Source organism: Paroedura picta, chromosome 5, assembly GCF_049243985.1.
Source record: "Paroedura picta isolate Pp20150507F chromosome 5, Ppicta_v3.0, whole genome shotgun sequence".
Lineage (NCBI taxonomy): Eukaryota > Metazoa > Chordata > Lepidosauria > Squamata > Gekkonidae > Paroedura > Paroedura picta.
In genome coordinates this window covers 35,867,645-35,892,001 of record NC_135373.1, presented here as the reverse complement: position 1 = coordinate 35,892,001, position 24,357 = coordinate 35,867,645, and the positions used below count along the sequence as shown (strand labels likewise).

At 47.1% G+C, this 24,357-nt stretch overlaps 1 protein-coding gene across 3 annotated transcripts in view; it reads right to left on the bottom strand.

Annotated features, from left to right (window-relative positions):
* Positions 1–6,439: 6,439 nt before the first annotated feature.
* SESN2 (sestrin 2) overlaps positions 6,440–24,357 on the bottom strand; it is a 57,539-nt gene continuing 39,621 nt past the window's right edge. For 2 of the 3 annotated variants that reach the window (XM_077337220.1, XM_077337222.1), the window contains exons 3-10: positions 22,206–22,403; positions 20,481–20,663; positions 17,625–17,837; positions 16,378–16,528; positions 15,336–15,454; positions 13,315–13,505; positions 11,829–11,973; positions 6,440–9,666 (exon numbers count right to left, since the gene is read on the bottom strand). In XM_077337220.1, the coding sequence (XP_077193335.1) occupies positions 9,580–9,666; positions 11,829–11,973; positions 13,315–13,505; positions 15,336–15,454; positions 16,378–16,528; positions 17,625–17,837; positions 20,481–20,663; positions 22,206–22,403 (1,287 nt within the window). In that variant the 3' untranslated portion in view covers positions 6,440–9,579. The remainder of the gene's footprint in view (positions 9,667–11,828; positions 11,974–13,314; positions 13,506–15,335; positions 15,455–16,377; positions 16,529–17,624; positions 17,838–20,480; positions 20,664–22,205; positions 22,404–24,357) is intronic. The other variant, XM_077337221.1, reaches the window with a different exon arrangement.

Below are 24,357 nucleotides of genomic sequence, written 5' to 3'. Positions count from 1 at the left end.
TTTGATTAGATCAGAGTAGCAAGATAGCTTTATGGATGTGCCTGAACCCCGGGTGGTGAATGCATTTTGTCATTACAACTCACACCCTGAACGATCGTGGATTTTGCCATTTCGCACATTAAAATTCAGCTGCAAATAAATAATTATTCAGCTTTTGTAAAAGCACAGTTGCTCTTGCTTCTGCCTGCAACATGACCAGTTCTGGTTGTGAGGCCGTAGAAATAAAGAGGGGAGGATCAGAATGCTAGTATTCTGTAGATATTTATACCCCACTTTTCTGCCAGAAGCAACTTACGACATTGTTGTCATCATCAGTTTTCTCCTGACAACAGGTGTGTGATTAGGCTGAGAGGATGGGACTGTTCGAAGTCATCTGGTGATAGGGTTGCCAGCTCTGGGTTGGGAAAATCGCTGATTTTGGGGTTGGAGCCTGAGGAGGCCAGGATTTGTGAGGGAGGAACTTCCCAGTCTGCAGTGGGCAAACTGGGGCAATAGGACTTTTTAAAGAAATGGACATAAGTGGATTGAAAACAAAGTGGATTGAAAACAAACTGGGCACTGACAGGAGTAAAATCCATGCAGGAGCAAAATAAAAACCTGACCCACCTGCAAAATGAAAGTGAGTTGGAATGCAGAAGAAGAAAATACATCCAAGGGGAATGCAGGGCAAAAGTGATTGGAAAGACCAATGCATAAAAGTCAATTTTTTAAAGTCAAATTCAGGCGCTGAACCTTTGTCCCTAACCCAAAAAAAAACAGGCAACACTAAGCTATTCCTCTTCTCTTTGAATCCCAGCTTGCATATTATCTCCTTTAAGCATGCAACAAACCATCTGACGATTGAGAACCTCACCTTTCTCTAGTGCCAAGAGTATCAGAGCATGCCAAGGGCAGACTCACATGACAGCTAGCATGCAAGCCACCAAGCAGTTTGAACCTTCCAGCAGGTACCTGCTCTGTCAGCAGCAACCTTTTTAACACAGGCAAACAATACCTGTTGACAGGTGATTAGGAAGACTTGGCTGCCCTTGATGAACTCATCACCGTTGGAGTTTTAGTATCATCTCAACATATTCAGACTCCCCAGAGTAAGACTGCTAGATCATACTAGGTGGTTCCTCTAATTCAGCATCTCAGTGGTCAACCCAGCAGGGCCTCCCGATGATGTTGCCTCTTACTATATAAAGGTTAACTGCCTCCTTGCTTCCCAAGCCCAGTGTGGAACCAGCAGTAAGTGGTAATCCAACATTCAACTTTGACCTTTTTGTTTTGTTTTGCCATCTAGTCACAGTTGACTTACGGTGACCCTGTGAGATTTTCAAGGTAAGAGACTAGCAAAGATCAGTTTGCCATCGCCTGTCTCTGTTTGGTGACCCCCATATTTCTTGGTGGTCTCCCATCCAAACACTAACCAGGGCCAACCCTGCTTAGCTTCTGACATCTGTCACCTTTGGAATCCCTTCCCTAAAATGTCAAAATTCGGAGTAGGATCCATAATCCAAATCCATGGAATATCTTCAGTTAAGGCCAACCCAAATAGCACTGTCTACAAATTTTGAAGTTCTCAGAAACTCTTCATCAGGTGGAATATTTTTTGACCACCAGGGGTGGAGAGAAAAACACATTTTTCAGACCAGGGTATTGTTTGTCTGCATTTCATTGCATACTTAGCTGAGTTTAGTGGGGATAGAACATGACTGTCTAGTAGGGGACTGCTGTACCCCTGACATACTGAGAGAGTGAAGCAGAAATGGAAGGCATCCAGTTGAAACCATATCTGGTCCAAAAGTCTCTCAGATGCTAAATGAAACAAACTAGCCAGAGGCTGGAAGGAAGCCTTCAAACTCTGGAGCAGAACAGCAGGAGACAGGGAGATGCTCCCCAGATGTGCATTCACAGCAGGGGCCAACTGGCAGCAGCCGGTGCCACAGCAAGCAGCATGAAATGCCACTGCCTACTGTTCTTATCTCTGTTGAAACAGCTAAGCTTTCTGTTGCAATCCTGAACACCCGCCTCTGCTCCCTGCTGATAAAAGTTGTTATTGCAAAGACACTCCCAAAGTTGAGAGTAAGCAGTTCTTGCCAGCAGCAGAGAATCCTCGGGCGCTCAAAACACCTCTGCAAATAGCTCTTTAGCCAATGAAAGCATTTGTTTCCTACCACCATCTCCTGGTAAAGAAAGCCTCCCCCCCATAGCAAAATGGAAGCTTTCATGCTGTGATTTGTGTTCCCATCTTCCCAGTGAGGCTTGGAGTTCTCACAACTGATCACCAGGCAACACAGATCTTAATATGGCCATACAACAAAGGGGTGTAGCGCAATGGATGGGAGCATGACTGGACCACATGGAACTCAAGACAACTTCCCAAATTCTTTTCCTGCATCCTGAGCAGGAAATTGGACTGAAAATGACTGTAAGCCGATGTCTTTATTTCAGAGAACAACAAAAGAGGGAACAAAATAAGCCAACTTGTGTATACAAGCTAGGATCCTCAGAGGCTGAGCAGCAGAAGACTATACTAAATATTAAAATACTAATATTTATTCCATTCATGTGCACATTTAAAATGTTAAAAACATCAATATTAGTCTCACACTACTGCACAAATCCAGAGCATATTGACACATGGATAAATGACCTGATATCAAAAAAACGAACATGTTTCGGGATCTTCCTAATATTGTAATGGGGACTATAAGGTGATAACAAATATAAAGAAAGAGGCTCCCAACTTACAAAAAATGTCCAAGTATAACTCTCTTGGAGCCCCCCATTAAAAGATTTATTCTCCAAAATGTAGTGATATATTCTACAACAGTGGTCCCCAACCTTTTTATCACCGGGGACCACTCAATGACGGGGACCACTCACCGGGGACCACTCAGCGCCGGGGACCACTCAATGCCTTTTACTGAGGCCCGGTGGGGGGGTAGTTTACTCCTCTACTCTCAACCACTGCCCTAGCGCTCTCTGATTGCTATGGTAATGTTTAAACATTCCTTCAAAATAAGATACAGACACGCCACAACAATGAAGTGTGTTGTAAAGGGCTGGGGGGGGATGAAGTAAAGGGGCGGGGTGGGAGAAGGTGTCCTTCGGGGCCCACCTCCAATTAGTCGAAGGACCACATGTGGTCTGCAGCCCACAGGTTGGGGATCGCTATTTTACAAGACACGTGAATATGCACTCAGGTTACGATAAGGGTGGGATTTTGGAGAACTGGCAGGTTTAGGAGGTTTAGGCCTTCCAAGTTAAGTACTTTACATCATGGGGCAGTCCAGAAAACCTTTTTCCAGTCATCTCTAAAATCATACGTTGCAGATATCCAAAACTGGTTCAGTACCCAAAAGCTGAGTCCACTGCAACCTACTCACAAAGACATTATACCTTTTCTACATGAAGGTTGGAATCAGGTTCTAAGACTGGATACCTTAAAAGACAGGTTGTAGCACTGCTCACTATATAGGACCCCAAAAGTCTGCTGAATTTTCGTTCCCATAAGCACATTGGGCTTCCCATTAAAGGAACCATACAACTGCTCCTTCCTATTAGGCATAGGTTGCCTACTGGGAACATTTCTAAACGATTCCAGGTCTTGAGCAAACCTCCTTCTTGGAAGCCATTCTTGCAGAGATGTCTTCTGCAAGACGGATTTCTGAATTAGGCGGTTTATGGGCCAGGAATTGTGTATATTTCACAAGTTCCCTGTGGTACTCAGGCGGGATCCTTCCTTTGTGCCTTGGGGTGACGCCCTCTAGCGTTTTCATGGCAGACTCAATATGGGGTGGCTTGCCAGTGCCTTCCCCAGTCATTACCGTTTACCCCCCAGCAAGCAGCTGGGTACTCATTTTACCGACCTCGGAAGGATGGAAGGCTGAGTCAACCTTGAGCCATCTGCTGGGATCAAACTCCCAGCCTAAAGGGTCAGACATGACCCAGTGCTTGCACAGGGGATACCTTTACCTTTATCTGAACCAATAGTCCACACAAATTTTGTAGCATTGTCTGGGGCGTTATCTAACCAGTTTGGAAGAGAAGAAACCTTCAAGTAAGTTCCAGTGTTTTGTTTTGCATACAAGATCCAGCTCATGACAACTTCTACCACAAATTTGTCAGCCTTTTGTCTGTCACAAGAAGACAGTTTGGTGACAGTATCCAAATTAAGTATCCGGGAAACCCAGGCTCAATTCCCCTTTCTGCCTTTCAAGCTCACCGGGTGACTTTGGTCTAGTAATTCTGCCCCTAACCTTCCCTCACAGGGTTGATATTTCAAGGGTAAAATGGAAGCAGAGAGAACAATGTTGTTCAGCAAGAGGCGGAAGGGAGAAACAGCCAATCAGGTGGGCCGATGTGATCCTGTTCCAGCATCCAATCTCTTTTCAGAAGGGGAATGGAATGTTTTTTTTGAGGGAAGCACAGCAGAGGAGAGGTCAGATGTGTCTCCAGGACTGAGCAGTGATAGAGGTCTGCTTTGGTAGACATTTTGAAGAGTCACTCTGCCTGGTAGTGTGGCAAAGCAGTCCAACTACCTCTGAGAGAAGAGAATACCCAATTGTTTGGCTGGCTCTGATGAGGAGCAGACTTTGTACCATTTATTCTGATTCTTGGAAAGGGGCAGGATGGTATGGGTGGAATCCTGAGAGGATCCAGTCCTGTGGCTAGTCAGTAAACAACTGTCTGTGCCTGAAAGCATTAAAGAAAACTCACATCACACACTCTGAAGCTACTTGTTTAAAATTACTTGCCTCAGCCAGCCTCCAGTTATCTGGAGGCCTGTACTACTGATCTCCTTTTTTGAAACCAACCTGTAAATCAATAAACTTTTCTGTGTTATATACAAATCCTACCTCAGTGACCTTCATATTCAGCTTGCTTACCACAAAACTTACCTCAAGGCAAAGAAATCAGAACACCTGCAAACTGATAAGGTTTAATAGTTTAAAAACAAACCTAATTTCCCCAAATCACAGGAGGCTGTGTGGGTCCTCTCAGGTGCAGAAAAAAGCCTTTTTGGGGCTACAATCGGGTTCCCATTGGGAGGAAAAGCCGGACACAGCTATCTGGATTTTTTAGAGAAAAACTTGTTTAGTTGCAAAACAACATTTGAGTTCCAAGAATTAAAATGGACTCTGTTTCACAGCTGGGAAAGCATCTGCCTTGAATCACTAACCTTAATATTTTTATTCCCCTTATGTTTTTTGTGAACAGGAATTAAACCCAAAGGACTGATAAACTCAGCTTGTTATTCTAGCAAGATTCTGCCAAACACCTTCATTATACTGCATATTTGTTGGATCTCTTCATGATGCTGTTTACTAATTTACTGCTAATGTACTCTCCCTATATATAAGATTTCTGTTTCATTGCCCGAGGAAGTATGCCTGCGCACGAAAACTCACACCTGGAATAAAACTTGATTGATCTCAAAGGTGCCATTGGACTCAAATTGTTCTGCTACTTCAGACCAGCATGGTTGTCCACCTGAATCTTTGTTTGGTTGCAGTGGACCAACACGGCATATCCTTGGGCTAGCTTTCCATTAAACTCCAGTTAAATTTTAAAAAAATATGAGACTGACAAGGTCCAGAGGCCAAGCAGGGACAGGATGCTGATATGAGGCTGACTGGCTCATACTGGTGAGAGACCAGATGCGGCAGCCCTTTGCAAACACACGTGGATCAGAGGCTGCATTCTAGCAGGGTTGTTATGGGGACAAGGCTATCTAATTCTCTAGTCCACCCAGAACCACTTAGATACAGGAGAGCAATGAAAAACACAATGTGGGACTCCATGGATTCCACAGAAATGGAGTGCTACTTCAGACCAACACGGGTAACCACTTGATTATATCTCCATGGATTCTAGTTTGTGAAAACAAGTCAGCTGAATCTCTCTCCATGGATTCTAGCGTGTGAAAGCAAACTTTTAACTTAGAGATGCCAGCTTCCAGGTGGGGCCTGGTGATCCCCCAAACTTACAGCTCATTTCCAGACTACCAAGATCCCTTCCCCTAGTTTAAAAAAAAGGTGGATTCTATGGCATTTTGCCCCCTCCCCAAGGTCCCTGTCCTCCCCAGGCTCCATCCCCAAATCTCCAGGAATTGCCCAGCCTGGAGCTGGCAACCCTATCTCCCCATCCCCTGCTGGTTGCCAGCAAGGACCCGGCAACCCTATTTTAACCCCTCCCCAGCACCTGCAGCCAACTTGGTATAGGCCTTGAAGTGTTAGGCCAGGATTCTAGAAGCTCCAAAGTTTGAAACTCCACTTTACAAGCATGCTGGGTGACCTCGGGACTTGTCACTCCCAAGTCTAAACTACCGTCCAGGGCTGCTGCTGTTTTGGGCATGGCAAGGGAGAGGGGAGAACAACTTGATAAAGCCACAGCAGGGGAGTGAAAGCGCTAAACGGATCTTTAAATAACTGTAGGAAAAGAAGCCATCTTTGGAAAACAAAAGGCAATTTTATTTCTCAACAAAAGAATTGGTAGCAAAGTCACAAGAGTAAATACATAAAAAAAACACATTATAACTTATACAGAGTGAAGGTGCAGCTGAGACAATGCAGAGACAGTCTTTGACTGTTCCACTGGGGAGGGAGGGAGCCAGATGGCCAAAGAAACCTGAGGGCAAGTGTGAAATGTAGCAGCCACACTAGACCAGAGATGCAGGTGTCCCGTGACCCTGGCCTCCCTTCTCCTTTGCTTATAAAGGGCCGATCCTTCCTCGCTCAAGGTCAATAGAGAAATGGGCTTGTCTCACGCTCACACACACACACACAAAAGAACTGTCAGAATTGAACATATAACAACAACAACAAAAGGACTGGGAGGATAACAAGGCCATCCATACTGTGCAAAATGGGTAGAAAATGTATTAGCTTAGGAGGAGAAAAATCAGAACTTGGCAGAGGACAGAAACAATCATCGAAACCAGCTTGAGGAGGTGAGGCCAGCTCAGCCTGGTTATGAGACAAGCTGGCCTTTGGATTTCATAGTGCCCTTGTCGCCTGATCGTATAATACTGCTGTGAGCTTAGAGAAAAAAAAATCCCCTTTCAGAAGCTGGGGAGTTGAGGAGGCTTATTCTGCAAAGCTGCCAAGCATTGGGCTGTTGCACAGTAACACAAACCTTGACTTGAGTTCCCCTCTGAAAATGGGGGAAGGGAGAGAAATTTAAGAAGTTTTACAGGGTGTGTCCCCACTGTTTCATAGCAAGAAAGGCATTAAGTCTAGCATTGCGATGCAAGGAGGTATACATTCTCTTAAGGCCTTAAGCCTAAGACAGGATTCTGAGCCACGCAAGCAGTCATGCTAGAGGCTTCCTGGCTTTTGCAGACTCTTAGGTCGCCTCCCCTCCCCAAATTTGCTCCTGTGGGTCAGTAGACTCTCAAGGAACACCACGGAGCACAAATCAGGAATCTGCAGCCTGGGATGGGAAGGGGGACTCCTTCCTCTGCTTTGCAGATGGAAGAAGATCCAAGCCACAGTGAACCAGACAAATAACACAACCTGATGTTTCTTCCATCCCAGGGTAACTGGGAGCTGCAGCTGGAGCACACAGATTTCTTTTGCCATCTCTTAAGGGGCCCTGTTCAATCACGATTCCAGGGACTTTCTTTTTCAAAAGGAAGGAAACAAGTGAATAAACACCCAAAAGTCATCTGTCCAACTAAACTCCTGGAAAAATATTCAGGGACTCAGCTTCAAACCCCTCTTAAGATACCCTTTTGGGTAGCTGTTTGATAGCCAGTTTTTGTGGCAGGAGAAATTAGACCGGGGAGGGGAGGAGGTAGCATACCCTAATGCGGATTGTAATAGTTTCAGTTTAACAGCAGGCATAATTGGATAAGCCCCTGGGCCGGAAGCCTCCTTAGAAAGACAGAAGAGAGACTGAAGTGTGCTAGAACCAGAACAGAAGTTAGTTGGTTCTTGGGTAGAAGTCATATTCATCTTTAAGCCCTAAAAGAACTCTCTACCTTCATTCACAAGCAGGATGGGTTAATGGGGAGGGGGGCTTTTAGCACAGGATGGACGCTTAACCAAATCAGAAGAGTGGAACATGGCCCAAATCCTTCATGGCACAACAGTGAGCCCTGGGGCATGTTTGCTCTAAGCAGTTCCCAAAGTCAGACACCTGGTCAGACTTTATACCGAGAGCAATAGCAAGCACCACTGAAGTAGGTTTGGCCTTTGGCAAAATGCCAATGGCACAGCCTTCCCTCCCCGAACCTCTAGCCATGTCCGCAGAGATTTGGCTGCTGTTGTAATGCCAGTGGGCTCATTTTGTATATGCCAATTTCTACACCTAACATACATTCCAGGTAGGAGTTCTCCTTTGTTTAAAGATAACAGGATGAGTACCTGTGAAGACACCTAAACGGGCAGCACAGCTATCATTAGAGGAAGGAAGGGAAGATGAATGCTCTTCCATTTCCACCCATATTTCTGCTCTCCCACAGAGGAGGATTTTACCCCTCGAGTAAAAAGGGCTAAAGCCCTCAAGTCAAGAATGTGAAAGAATGAAACATGCACTGACATCTTGCTGGATGTTTTGAAATGGAGGGACATTTTGAACTCAAATTCACATGCCCTCACAGGGCATGAATGGATACTCCCTCCAGAAATGGGAGATCTGCATGCTCCAGACCTGAAGAAAATCCGCCTGTAGAATTCCCCACCCCTGGCCTAGAAAAGCACCTTTCCCAGTTTTCACATGACAAAAACCTCCAAAAAATCTGGCCCACTTTCTCCCCAGCCTTACATTCCTTCTCGAGCTATCCTCCCAGAGCAAGGAGACTGAAGTGTCTATGCAAAATAAGGACAGCCTCTGGAGTGAAAAAAGCTGGGTGCCCTAAAATCAGAAACGTAGTGTGATCACCAGCTACAGCAGAATGCAACATTCCACTTGCTCCCCCCGCCCCTCCCTACCCAACTTTTAAACAATCATCAAGTTTGCAAAGAGACACACTGGTGATCCGCTCTAACTTTCCAAGACTGGCAGCAGGTGTACAGGCTGCAAAGAAAGAAAACACGCTTTTTGTCACAGCAGATAGATCTCTTTGGTTCACCCAATCTTTTCCCGAGGTGGCTGGGTGGTATCATCTTTGCAAAAAAAGATGCAACCAGAAGACTAGACATTCATTGCACTAATCAGCTTTTTGGGAGGGGGGGCAGGAGAAGGCTCCCACCTATTTAAACACGTCCTGGGCCAACCAAGGGCTTCGCAAACCTCTCTTCCCGGATTCCAGAACAAAGCCAACACCGTGGAACCCTGAGCACCTATGCTGGCCGGAGATGGACCCTGCAAGCCATGCAGCAAACCACCAATGGCTCAGCTAAGGCAGCTGGAACATGCCACAGTCGTTTTCCATCACAGTCTGGACTTCTCCCAACAACCCACCCCCCTCGGCAAGTCTCTTGGCAGGAGGTCCCCTTCAAACAACACGCTCATCTTCTGAGGACCAGAGAGAGAAGCGAGGCAAGGTCTTTTTGCGATGCCTTCTGCAAACGAATGGCTAGTAAAAAAACTTCCCCGCCCTCCAGTCGGTCTGTCCCTTGCAGGGTGAGAGAGGGGACGGTCCCATCAAGTCATGTAGCGGGTGATGGCACGCAGGGCATAGAGCAGGGCGGCCTGCATGCGGGCTTCCAGGAGAAGTAGATTGATGTGTACCTGCGAGATGGAGAAGGAGAGATACGCTGTAAGTGGAAAGGGAAAACCCAAAGAGCCATGCACAAAGATGTTGTTCAACGTATTTATAAATGATTTGGATGAAGGAATAGAGGGGGTCGTTATTAAATTTGCAGGTGACACTAAACTGGGAGGGGTAGCAAACATACCAAAAGACAGAACCAGAATACAGGATGATCTTGATAGGCTAGAAAACTGGGCTAAAGTTGCTGATTGCCACAGTGGGGTGGTTGGTGACTTTCCTTGAGGCCAGGCTGGATTCTTTTTGGTGGGAGGATCACTTGGGCATGAAATTGGGGTCACTGTGGGTGGGCAGGTAATTGTGAGTTCCTGCATTGTGCAGGGGGTTGGACTAGATGACCCTGGAGGTCCCTTCCAACTCTATGATTCTAAAGATGGTTTCTCTGTCCACTCCCCCTACATGAGGGCGATTCTTTACTCCACTGCAAACAAATGCCCTGACGTGGATAGGCCAGGCTAGGCCAATCACATCAGCTCTCGGAAGCTAAGTAGGGAGGGCCCTAGTTAATACTTGAATGGGCAACCACTGGGTAAGTCTAGGGTTTCTATCCAGAGGTAGGCAGTGGCAAACCACCTCTGATCCTCTTTTGCAATGAAAACCCTACCGGTGTGACTTGAAATCAAAGCAAAGCAAGCAAGCAAGCGATTGTTCTCCCCTTTGCTACAAGCAAATAAAGATTATCTGGGCTATTTCAGGGAGACATTCTTTACTAGATCACAAGGGGGTGGCTGGAAGGCACATATTGTTTGCTGAAGCTCAGCAGGGCTGGATTTGGTCCAGGCCTGGACAGGATTCCTCTATAAATTCCCATGATGGAAGAAAGGCAGATAAACACAATGGAATTTTATGATACTATTTATTATATATAAAAATACAATAACCTGAGGGAGACTGAAGTAATGCACAGACATCTCTCAGTCCAAGGGCTCGGCGTATGGTGTAATTCTATGGGAGTGCTGAATTCAACTCCCTGAGACCTCCCTGCTTATTTATTTCTAGCTATTGTGACTGCAAAAGGTATGCAGGCAACCCTGGACGTCAGAACGTAGCCAAGCAATATTTTCACATGGTAGAAGAGAAGTTTCTAAGATGTCCTCTCTGGGGCATATTTGACAACCAGATTAGTGATGTCCTTTCCTTTGACATATGAGAAATTATACAAGCAATGGTTCTCAACCTGGGGGTCAGGGGGGGGTTGCCACTCCTCCTGAAGGCACCCGCCAATTTATATACAATTTATATTCAATAATGAACATAGGATCTTCATGCCATTAGTCATTTTCAGTTTAATTTCTGGGAAAGGGCACTTGCATAATTTTATGGTTGGGGGTCACCACAACATGAGGAACTGTATTAAAGGGTCATTAGGAAGGCATTAGGAAGGTTGAGAACCACTGGCATACAGGTTTTTCAACTTGTGTAATTTGGACAAGCCAGAGAAATTCAGAATCACAGAATCATAGAGTTGGAAGAGGCCATACAGGCCATCTAGTCCAACCCCCTGCTCAACGCAGGATCAGCCCAAAGCATCCTAAAGCATCCAAGAAAAGTGTGTATCCAACCTTTACTTAAAGACTGCCCGTGAGGGGGAGCTCACCACCTCCTTAGGCAGCCTATTCCACTGCTGAACTACTCTGACTGTAAAAACTGTTTTCCTGATATCTAGCCTATATTATTCAGTCCTTCTGAGGCAAACCTTCCAGTGAAAGGATCACTACTTCTCGCCTCCAAGATCTTAAATAATTTTCAGTTGTAGAAAGTTTTTACATGGAGGGAGTTTTTAAAATGTGCCCCCACTCGAAACCTGAAGTGGTACAGCCCCATTCCTCCTTGCCCCGGCTGTTCCAATTCCACTGCAGGTCTCAATCAGGGTTGAACGGCACACCAAACAATACACATTTAAATCCTGAGTGGGAAGGTGGTTTGAACAGGTGTACCCTGCTTCTGGATCCTCAAGTGGAAATTTTTCTATGTGGGAGAGGAAATAAAGGGATGATTTTTTCCGACCTTTTTGGTGTGATTAGATTGGAGGAGGTACACTTCTCTAAGCAGACGGAAATGAGGACCAGCTTTCCAGTCCCCTCCCCAAAAGCTTAGAACACACCAGTGAGTAAGTTTTTACCTTCTCGGAGTGCTTGAAATGTCTCCAGAATTGCGTGTACATTCTCCGGGTGGTCTTCTCTGGGTAGCAGGCTACTGTTTTTATGTAAATCTTCAAGCTGCGTTCCAGGAGCTGGTTCACTTCCCTGTAGTCATAATCATCATACCTGGGAAAGTGTAGACAACGTGAATTTAGGATGCTACCTTATTTATTTGATTCGATTTATTGCCCGCCACTCCCAGACAGCTCATGGTGGGTTACATGTGTCTGAATAAAAACCCCATAAAACCCCCATTAAAACCCCAGACATAAAAACAGCATAATTCATTAATCAAAAGAAAATGATAAAGATACAGCAGAAAAATGCACTATTCTCATTCCCCCCAGTAAACATCTCCTAGAGGGATGGGTGAGAACAGAGGCACAGATGGAACTTGCAAACCACCACTCATACAGCTCTCCTGGAAGGGGGGCCATGCAGATCTCCCTAGCTGCACTGGCCTCAACCATAGACCTGGTGGAAGAGCTCTGTTTTGCAGGCCCTACGTTATGCCGAAAGCTCCCGCTGGGGGCGGGGGGATGATGCTCAATCTGATCTTTGGTCTCCCAAGTCGGGTATCAGCTTTCTATGGTCTCTGAATGAGATCTTTCCTTGCCCTTGTGAGCTAAGGTCACTCATGCATGAAGTTGCCTTGTACTATTTATTTATGGCATGGCATGTAAGCAGAGTCCCCAGGAGATCCTACAATTGTAGGATTGTCTGGCAGCCAGACAAGAGACAATCGGAGGTAGTTTGCCACTGCCTGCCCCCAAATCATGACCCTAGTTTTTCTTGGAGGTCTCCAATACTGTCCATTTTGACAGGGAGTGGCTTTCCAGTGTGTTAGGTAGAGTCTTTCCTATCACATACCACCTGCTTGTTTTAACTACAGTTGCCAGGGATTGAATCTGAGACCTTCTACACGTCAAGCAGAGGCTCGTCCACTGAGTCATTGCCTCTCCCTAGTCTGTCATAATCTTCCTGTTTATCCTAAAAGTACAACTGTGTCCTAAGGGTTGCTTACTAGGGATGTGCACAGGAAAGAAATGTTACTTTTTGGATTCGAGTGGAATCAAATCAGCCAAATCCAAATGACTAGTCCAGATTTGGAGATTTGGCCTAAATGCCCCCTGGGAGTTACTAGTCGCCCCAAAGGAGAGTATTTGTGATGGGCTGTACATAAGTTCTCCCAGTGGGGGAAAAGTTGTGCTCCATGGCAGTTTCAGGTTGGGAAAAAATAACATGAGGGAGGGAACGAAAATTCCTTCTCCCCGCATAGTCCAAACATGAATTGGGCCCTAACACACTCCTGAGAACTAAGACCCAAGCACGGAACTCTCCAAGCGCACCTGGGCATCTAGATAGGCTCTCAGCAGAAGGGACACAATAGCACTCCATCCCTAATCCTATGCAGTAGGTCTCCAAGTGAGCTTGCATGGATAGGACACCGCAGGCTAAATGACCTACCGAATGCCAAAGACGCAGTGAACATAATTCCAGATAGCTCTCCGGAGCATAGAAGTGTCCACACCGCTATGCATGGCTATCGTGTTGTATGTCAGGTTGTAAACTACCTGGAACTTCTCATCTAGCAGCTGCCCCACATCAGGATACAAGCGATTGATGAGGGAATAGCCATGGTCTTCCCAGGTGTAGTCCTGGAGAAAGAGAGAGAGAAGTTGGCACAGAGCTTCCAAAGAGATACACAGCCTCAATCCTACAATACTATACTTAACTAATTTATACTCCATTTTCTTCTACGGGGACCAAAAGAAGCCTGGAGCGCACTTTTTCCTTTCTTCCATTTTATCCTCATGACACCCCTGTGAGGTAGGTTAAGCAGAGTACGTGCCATTGGCTGAAGGTTACCCAGTAAGCTGGAATATGAATCTTATCCAAGTCCAACACACCAACTACTACTCCAGCTCTCGGTATGATGTGGCCAATTTTTAAAAGCTTATCTCCAAATACTGCCCTTTGCCTAGGTTACCCTCTAAACCAGACATGTCAATCATCCATCCAAGGCTCTTATCCGGCCTGCAAGCAACTGAGGAGAAACCTTGCAGTGTGGACTGCAAGGGTCTAGATCCCCTGCTGAGGTGGCTCCCTTCCCCAAACATAGGCCCTCCCCTTGGGTCTTCTGCCAGGTCTCCAGGGATTGCCCAACCTAGAGTTGGCAACCATAAAAGGTAAGGAGGGCTGAGCTGGCCCAAGTTCTACTGAAGAGGGGTATGGGTTATGGTCAGTGGTAAAATATCTCTGGCACCTAGCATTACATTTTATGGCACACAAAGTGACACTTATGTCAGATCTGCCCTTCATGACTAAGGAAGAAGAAGAAGAAGAAGAGTTGGTTCTTATATGCCGCTTCTCTCTACCTGAAGGAGGTTCAAAGCGGCTTACAGTCGCCTTCCCTTTCCTCTCCCCACAACAGACACCCTGTGAGGTGGGTGAGGCTGAGAGAGCCCTGATATTACTGCTCGGTCAGAACAGTTTTATCAGTGCCATGGTGAGCCCAAGGTCACCCATCTGGCTGCATGTGGGGGAGTGCAGAATCGAACCCGGCATGCCAGATTAGAAGTCCGCACTCCTAACCACTCCTGACCACTACACCAAGCTGGCTCTCTTCTGCTCCAAAGACTACTGTAGGATGCTCTGCTGGTCAAAGTAGTTTTATATCCTGTCCATCCACAAAGCGCTTAATGCTCCCTCCTCCCAGCCAGCCTCCACTTCAGAGAAGTGTCACCAAGATAATTTGTTGTGGTTTTCCAGCAAAGGGAAATGGAGTAATTTGTATGTTTATCTCATCGGCCCCACAGAATAACGGGAGGCAATTGAAGACATGTTGTCAGATAAACACACTGAAATAACTTCTGTTGTTGCCAAATTTGCTTGGAGGGCAATCAAAACAAGGAAGAACTGGGTGAATTTCTAGCAACTTAGGTAAAGATAGTCTCAATAGCTAGACATAACACTTGTGAATTTTAAAATGTAATTTTATTGATTCTTACAGTTGGAATGTTTTAAATGTTATCCTATTTTAATTACCAATGAATACTTTTTCTGTACATTGTAATGTGATTACTGGTCTAATACCATATAAATAAATACCACTACTATTTATTTATTTATATCAAAATTTATTAACTGCCATGTCCCGGCTCGAGGCGGTTTACAGTAAAATCCATAAAACAGAATAAAACAATTTACACTATTCAAGTTGATAATGTCCTATTGTAGCTCTGCAGCTGTCCAGGTTAAACACCTATCTGCAGAACACAGGTCATCAAAAAGCCAACTAACAATCTGTAATTTTAACAAGCAAAATGCTGAGCATGATGCTAGGATCTCTAATGAATGGAAGAATTCGAGGTATTTGAGAAAAACTTGGTCTGATGGCTGTTTTTTGGGTTTTGTCGTGAAAACGAGCGCTAGCACCAGGCATGTTCTGAAAAATTTGGGTCTCACATCGTGGACAGATTAAGTACCTGGGCTCGGAACGTAGGTGGGGTCTGCTCTCCTCTCCTTGTGAAATCCTTGTATCCAAACTCTGGGTCTTCCACAAAGCACAGGACGTTGGGAGGCAGGGAGTGTTCAGCAATATCTACTAGAAGGAGGACATCAAAGAGGCAACATGAGGATATTGAGAAGGCCAGCACACATCGTCCCTCCCACAGCTCCACTCTTTGATATACCTCAAAAGGGTGCGTGGTCTGAGGAATGAGGTACCACCTCCAGAACATCAATACAGACATACCCTATACCTCACAATCTCGAATTAACAAAATTTTATATTTTCAAACAAAATTCAAGGAGAAGACCATGTAGTTACGCCCTTCATAAGCAGAGAAAAAAATCATTTGTAAACTATTATGTAATCAGTGTGTTCAGTGGGGAGATGCTCTTCCTACTCAGCACAACCTTTATTTCATGGTCATTAGCTTTCTGCGGAAACCCCTCCCATTTCTTATGAGCCTCTAGGAAACCTCTAGAACAGGGGTAGTCGACCTGTGGTCCTCCAGAGGTTCATGGACTACAATTCCCATGAGCCCCTGCCAGCAAATGCTGGCAGGGGCTCCTTGGAATCGTAGTCCATGGACCTCTGGAGGACCACAGGTTGACTACCCCTGCTTGTTCTGACCTGAATGGCCCAGCCTGGAGGACCACAGGTTGACTACCCCTGCTCTAGAACAGTGGTCCCCAACCTTTTTATCACCGGGGACCACTCAACGCCTTTTACTGAGGCCCGGTGGGGGGGGGGGAGTAGTTTACTCCTCTACTCTCAACCACTGCCCTAGCACTCTCTGATCGCTATGGTAATGTTTAAACATCCCTTCAAAATAAGATACAGACACGATGAAGTGTGTTGTAAAGGGCTGGGGGGGATGAAGGGCCGGGGGGGGGGGAGAAGGTTTCCTTCGGGGCCCACCTCCAATTAGTCAAAGGACCACATGTGGTCCGCGGCCCACAGGTTGGGGATCACTACTCTAGAAGACCCTCTCTCACTATATAAACTTTTTACTGCCTTACCTGAGGTAGTAACAAGCAAATTTTCCGTTTTCTCCATCTCAAAGCGTGTCTCCATCTCCTCCTGGGTGACCGCTTCTTCTTCCAGCTGGCACTCCTGAAGCAGTTTCATCCTCTCCATCAACACCTCCACCTCCTCCATGGCATCTGTGCCCTGAGAACAACAGGTCCAAACACAGCTTAGTTCTAGGAAGCAACAAGCCAGCTATAAGCAGACACAAACACAAAAAGCTGCCTCACATGAAGCCTGATCTTTGGTCTGCCCAGGACTAGCAACAGATCATTGGGTTGTCATTGATCATTGTTGTCATTGGGCCTTTCAACCTGATGCTTTTAATTGGAGATTCTTGGGATTGAACCTGGGACCCTCCACATGCAAAACAGATTCTATTATCGACGGGGCCACATTTTCCCCAGGTTTTACTGGAGACTCCCCAAGTTCTGCATTGCTAACCTGGGCCTGGACTAGTTGTGGAGACTTGCTTGTTTCCCTTCTCTTCCTTAAGCTTCGCCATGGCAGCTGGGTCTCCTTATACATTTCCCCCCCTCATGCTTCCCTCCAAGGGTGGTGTACATGATTCTCCACTCTCCCATTTTAGCCTCACAGCCACCTTGCAAGCTAGGTTAGGGTAACAGAATTATGGGCCAATGGGTTTCAAGACCACCTGGAGATCTGAAACCAGGTTACACCCTCCCCACCCTGAATCCCATTATGCTCTCATCCTCAATGCAAAGGACAGGTGAAATCTACCATGCCATGCCATATTCTTCCCACTGCACTGGTGTTACTACATTCAACTTGGCAGCAAGCTGGGGCGGTGGGGGGTGGTTAGCATAAAGCTTCAGTCCTCCCTCCTTACTGCCCTGAAAGACCAGTTGGCCAAAAAGGGAAGAGGGAAAACACAGGTTTAGCTCAGACAGTGCTGTGAATTTACCAGGGACAGTTTTTAGAAGGGCCATATTTTGTGCAAATGAAAGTTATAGCTATCAGTCACCTACACACTGGAAAGAAGTGGCAGAGACGTTCCCAGCCTGGTTCCCCCACCATCACACCCATCTTCTGCTACCTTCAAAGGATCTGAAACAGGCTGGACATGGCAGATCTGGTCTGCTGCCATAGGCCCTTTCGTCTGCAGGAAGGAAACTTTCTCAAAAGATTTGCAGGATCCAACTTACCACACTCTGTTGTGGAAAATCAGAAAGTCACCCTCCCCACTCAAAAAAAACAAACCCATCTTGATTCCACTTACACTGGAAGTGCTGACCCCATCCTCAGAGGCTGGACTGCTATCACAGCTGTGTGGCGAGGGGGAACGGAAGGCGTGGCCCCCATCCTGGTCAATCTCCAGATTGATGCCACAGCCAAACACGAAGGAAGCCAGCGAGTGGTAATGCGTCAGGAGCACCAGCGCTTGGATGAGTTCTGCAAGGGACCAGCTGTTGTCGCCTGTCTTCAGGAGTGCCTGGAAACAAAGACCACACCCTTAACACTGCCTCACCCCAAATCAGATCCTTGGTCTATCAAGGTCAGTATTGTCTACTCAGATAGGCAAGGGCTGAGTGTCACGCAGAGGTCTTTCACATCACCTCTTCACTGATTCTTCTCACTGGAGATGCCAGGGATTAAAGCTGGGATCTTTTGTATGCCAAAAAGACACAGTCTCTCCGCCCCCCCACCCCATGGAAGCATTCTATCCATTAGCCCTGAGTTACCAAAGAGCATCCAGCAATTTATGTAATTCCACCACTGGACACACCTAAACCTATATGGAGTTACATTCAAAGGATGGCTTTGTATGAAGCAGAATACTTGGCCTTGTCAATACTGTGCTAACCAATATCTTAAGAAACCAGGGTCCAGCTGGCTGGAATGAGCTGCCACCGTCGAGGCTCAAGGCCCCTACTTAAGTTCTGCAGGGCCTGCAAAATGGTGGCCTTTGACTGACGCCAGAACAAACCAGCACCCAATGAAATCTCCAGGCCTCCCTCCCTCCAACTCTGGGCTTCCCTCCACCGAGCTGGAGCCCGACCAGAAGAGCATGACAGACCAGGGGGTGGATCGGACAACTGAGCAGATTTAAAGGAGCATCATAAATTTTTAACCATGTTTTCAACTGCGGCTTTATAGACAATGTACACTGTAAAGTGTGCTGTGAATTGCCACCAAGCCTGTGTGGCAGGAGGTGGCATATTAGAATAATAATAAACATTAAGTATCTCAGTTCCGCTGCCCAAGAGCCCTTAATTTCCAGAATTTCCAAGGTTGAACTTGGAGGCCTAAGATAAAAGATCTGTTCTCCCACTGATCTGTACCTTCAGTCTCAAGACATCAGCCTCAGATATCAGCCCAAGAATTATAATGAAGCCAAGAGATTCCCTCTGGCTTGCTGGTTAGGCTGATGTTTTGTGCCAGCTATGCTGCTTTTTGCCAGATGACGCACTATGCTTTTTATGCCTTCTTGGTTGTTTCTTTCTTATTGTTAGCCTGTCGTGTTGTATACTTTGCGTGCTTTATTGGAGGCAACCGTTGACAAATTTGGAGAAGTGATATAAAACTTGACACTTCTTGCCTCTGCAAACTTTCACCCATGCCTCTTCTGTCCTTACATGACCCCTGCACGCGGGAACAGTGTTACCAGCAACATGTCTTAGAACATGCCTTCCTGGCTCTCGGGTGCTTGCACGTGCAGAAGCTTCGTTGACATTCTCCCACAGCTAGCTCACCACAGGCCATGTAACGGGTTTTGCATAATCACTATCTGGGAATCCTGGATGGAGCTTCAAATGCACAGCTGAATGTTGCAACAGCAGAAGTCAAAGGATTGAAGAAGCCCTGGCTCCCTGCCAGCCTGCCCACGGGCTATCAAGAATCTAGGAGTCCAATATTAGACTATATGGACTGATATGAGATGGAAAGAAATAGCTGATTTATATGAAACTAGCCTGAAAGTCCGTTGCATCCATGAATGCAACGGTGCAAGCGGTGGGTGCCCCCCAGAGGGGGCCGCCACTGCCTGACCTACCACATTGTGGCTTGCAGCAGGGCTGACAGCTCGGCGGGCGAGCGGGGTGTCACACTGCTGGCTGGGGTGACGGTCCCACAGCCGGTCGGGCTGGCACATGGCGGTCGAGCTGGTAGCCCTGCTGCCAGCTGGGGCAATGGCTGCGCTACCAGTCAGCCCACGGCGACTGTTGGTGGCCGGGTCTATCAGTGGCAAAGGCACAGCACACCTGGAGTACCCTCCTCATTGACCAGGCAACGTCTGGCCACGAGGCTGGCTGAGTGCCTCGTGACCAGCTTCTGGAGGTGGGCGCTCCAGGGGCCAGCCCAATCCGGCCCATGTTGGCGGAAGCACAGGCCGGACACCCTCACGTGTCCTGAACAGTGCTCTGCCCATAGTGGCTTTTCAGAATTATTAGAACCACCAATGGTAAGGATGTATGTCAATGGTGGCAATATAAACTCGGTGGGGAGGAAACGAGAGGTAAAATGGAAAAATAGAAGACATATATCAGCTTCTTTTCTTTATTCTTTTTCTGAATAAATAAAAATGCCACAAACACGAGAATCTAGGAGAAAGCCTTTTGGGGTGGGCATGGCCACGTTCCCTAGCAGGTTTAGTAGCTTGAGTTTGTTGCTCACATTCAGGCTCCAATGGATCACTTTGGATCAGCAGACCAGGATGCTTTCTTCTCCCAGTCAGCCTAGTTAATGCATTACTTTTTCACACTGCCCACGTGGCTCAGTTTACTTGCCCAGCAGTGTAACCCTAAGCAGATCCCCCCCCTTAAATTCTTAATTGACTTGAATTAACTTGAAGAGTGCAACTCTGCTCTACTTAGAACTGCAACGAAAAACAATCCCCCAAGTTCATGCTCCTTTCCAGCTCTCACCAACCCAAAAGCAGCCCAGGGGTAGTCAACCTGTGGTCCTCCAGATGTTCATGGACTAAAATTCCCATGAGCCCCTGCCAGCAAACGCTGGCAGGGGCTCATGGGAATTGTAGCCCATGAACATCTGGAGGACCACAGGTTGACTAACCCTGGCCTAGGCATCATTAACCACAAGACAACAGACGTTCAAGCAGAGGCTCCCCTGCACTCACCTTGATGTGTTCCTTGGTGATCAGCCATGGCCGGTGAGCCAGGATCTTGTTGATCTCGTTGAGGTTCCTCAGCTTCTGCGGGGCATACTGCAAACCTCGCAGCCACTGTGGGTCCCCGCCCACCTGGAGGAACTCCCCCATGTGGAAGCCAACCAGGTAGGAGCACTGGTGTCTTGCAGCAGCCTAAGTGCAAGACAACAAGAAAGAGGCACCATTAGCCTACGGACCTCCTTGCCACAAGATGTAGTCACAATCAGTTGGGATGGCTTTGAAGGCAGGTGCATGGAGGATATAGGGCTATAATGGCGGGTGGCCTGAAGGGCTACCTGGAATCTCCATGTTGGGAAGCAGTGGACCTCAGCTTCAATGGCTTTGGCATCTGTTTCTCTACACCTGCAGGAGGCAGCTGGTAGGCCATGGATGCCTGCTGGATGAGACCGACTCGTCTAGTCATCCTGGGTTCTTAGGGATGCAGAAGGCTCTCGAACAATGTCGTAGCTCAAAAGGATCACTGCACTTAGAGTTTGACCCAGATACTAAGGCCAATTCCCACTTTTCACCTCCCTTCACGAGTATCTATGGCCAGGGCATAATCCTGAAAAATGAAACTGGAGCTTCCCTGAAACTTCTGTTCTATAAAGGTAATAGGGCTTTACTGCAACAGAATAGGTTAGGAGGGGTGTGTACTATGTAGATAGGAGGTATGATCTGTATGCTGCATACATATCTCAATTAGGACTGCCAATCGATGACAAGCAAATTAGTCAAACAGTCAGAGTACCTTTATTGGCATTAAAAAATTAGTCCATTAAAACTGCCTTCAACTGCTTCTGGAAAATCAAAAGGGAGTGGGCCAGGCACAACTCCCTGGGGTGACTGTTCCATAATTGTGGGGCTGCTGCCAAAAAGGCCCTGTCTCACGTGTCCACCAGATGAGCTTCGTGGATTGGTGGCCCTTGATGTTACGTTATTAAAGTAAAGGTATCCCCTGTGCAAGCACCGAGTCATGTCTGACCCTTGGGGTGACGCCCTCCAGCGTTTTCTTGGCAGACTCAATACGGGGTGGTTTGCCAGTGCCTTCCCCAGTCATGACCGTTTACCCCCCAGCAAGCTGGGTACTCATTTTACCGACCTCGGAAGGATGGAAGGCTGAGTCAACCTTGAGCCGGCTGCTGGGATCGAACTCCCAGCCTCATGGGCAAAGCTTTCAGACGGCTGCCTTACCACTCTGCGCCACAAGAGGCTCTTCGTTACGTTATTATTATTACTATTTATTACATTTCTATGCTGTTCTCCCAACATGGCTCAGGGCGGTGTACAACGTGGGCTAAAATCAACAGTAAACAAAAAATTTATAAAACACGAACAATTAAAAAAATAAACTAAAAATGAACTAAAACCACCAACATCCACTGGGACTCAAAGAGAATTGCACAGTGTGAACGATGGAGTCTTTCCATGTACGCCGCTTTGAAACATCACGGTGAGGGGCGGCATATAAACCAAATGAATAAAATAAACGAACAATTAAACAAATAATTATTTTTAAAAAGTAAACTGAGAAACTCCAAGTATGAGGCAGCTGCCGCAGTTCTTCAGGAAAATTCTTCAGGGATACAGGCAGATGTTGCCCAGACCTGACCAGCACCTTGGGTTATTTAAAGCAAAAAAGGTGGGCTGAACTAAAGAGTGGTCAGAACAGGCTCCCATTGGCTCTCCACTCACCATGATGGCGATGTAGTGGCGCTTGTGATAGGGCAGCGGGCCGTCCATCCGCAGGAGGAGGTACTGCGTCTTCCAGAAGCTGGTGAGGTATTCTGGGTGCAGGCCCATCACCATGGTAATGTTATCCACCCTGCCCGTCGAAACGAAGGCCTCAATGAAGAGGCGACGCCGGGCACTCTCTGCTCCTTCCTGCAGGATCTACAAGAGGCGGGGGGGAGGGGGGAATATACTCAATGCTGGAACCTCCTTTGAAAGTACCCAGGATGCTTCACATACTGTTTTCAAAATGGAGGCAAAATCAATGAGACATCAGTTAAGCCTGAGAGAGCTGGCTGACTCATAGAATCATAGAGTTGGAAGGGATCTCCTGGGTCATCTAGTCCAACCCCCTGCACTATGCAGGACACTCATAACCCTAATGCTCATCCACTGTAACCTGCCACCCCCTTGAGCCTTCACAGAATCAGCCTCTCTGTCAGATGGCGATCCAGCCTCTGTTTAAAAATCTCCAAAGATGGAGGACCCACCACCTCCCGAGGAAGCCTGTTCCACTGAGAAACTGCTCTAACTGTCAGGAACTTCTTCCGGATGTTTAGACGGAATTTCTTTCCAATTAATTTCGTCCCATTGGTTCTGGTTCATCCTTCCGGACCACGTATTGACTCATCTCAATCCGTGGACTCTTAAGTTTCCTCCACTCTCAACCACTGCACTATGCTCCCTCCACAAGAAAGAGGCCCTCGTCTCCCCTACAAGCGTGTGCGCGCGTGAGATGAAGGGATGTCTGTGAAGACATGTCAACATAGTCAGTTGAAAGCATACTCGGCCTCCTGATGCAATCCTGCTGTTTGTTCAATTCCCTGTCCAGAAAATCCTCCTTCCCCCACCAGCCTGGCTCGCCACACACTTGCCCCCTCAGCAGGGGCAAACACACCACTCTGGGCTGCCTGACCAAGAATCCCTGTCCCCTGACGTCTTTTGGAAGCAGAAGGTGTCCCCACAGCCAGCATCCCAGAGCTGTCCAGGAACACGGTGATTCAGTTTCCAGCCAGCCAGCCCGCCAGCCAACGGTTCTACGGAGCACTCGGGGAATGAAGGGGGCGGTGGATGCACTGGCCCCAGGCCAGGGGAAGGAGGCGGCAGCTGCCTGCCCAGGGCGAGGGGAACACCCCAGTAGAACAGGCAAAGGTAGGGCAGTATCCCTGATAAAATGCCAAGGCCTCCTAGGCATGAAAGAAGAGCGGTGAAATTTGACAGGCACAGGAACACACGGCTGAGAAAGGTAGGCCCAGGAGGGCTCTTGACAATATGTTGTTTGTGCACCCAGCCGGGGAAGGTCACTCGATAAATATGGAGATGACAGCACTGCAGGACAATGTTACCACATGTGTCACTCGAAGCGGAGCCAAGGATCTGATTGCGGCAATAACTGCTCCGTGTTAGAAGCTGCAAAACTGTCCCCTCCCTGAGAGGGAAGGAGAAGTAAGTAAACAACCTGCACGCCCTCCAGTGTAGCAGCCTGAATAGGCCGACCTCAGTAGAGCTTGGAAGTTAGTATTTGACTGGGAGACCACTAAGGAAAACTGGGGCTGCTATTCAAAAGAAGGCAATCAGGTCTTGGCTTGAAAACCACACAGTCCTTGGGTCACCATGAGTCATAGAGTTGGAAGGGACCTCCTGGGTCATCTAGTCCAGCCCCCTGCACTATGCAGGACGCTCACATCCCTCTCACTCATCCACTGTAACCTGCCACTCCCTTAATCCTTCACAGAATCAGCCTCTCCGTCAGATGGCTATCCAGCTTCTGTTTAAAAATCTCCAACGTTGGAGAACCCACCACCTCCCAAGGAAGCCTGTTCCACTGAGAAACTGCTCTAATTGTCAGGAACTTCTTCCGGATGTTTAGACGGAATTTCTTTTGAGTTAATTTCATCCCATTGGTTCTAGTCTGTCCCTCCAGGGCAAGAGAGAACAACTCTGCTCCATCCTACATGGCAGCCAGTTGTCACTTAACAACACACAATTATGATTATTATGCCTCCCATTCTACTGCTGATCACTACTGTCTTTAACAACACTTTCAGAAATCATGGAAGGGAAAAAAAACAAAAACAAGGTTCTTCCTTTGATTTCGGTTCCCTGATACCCTGTG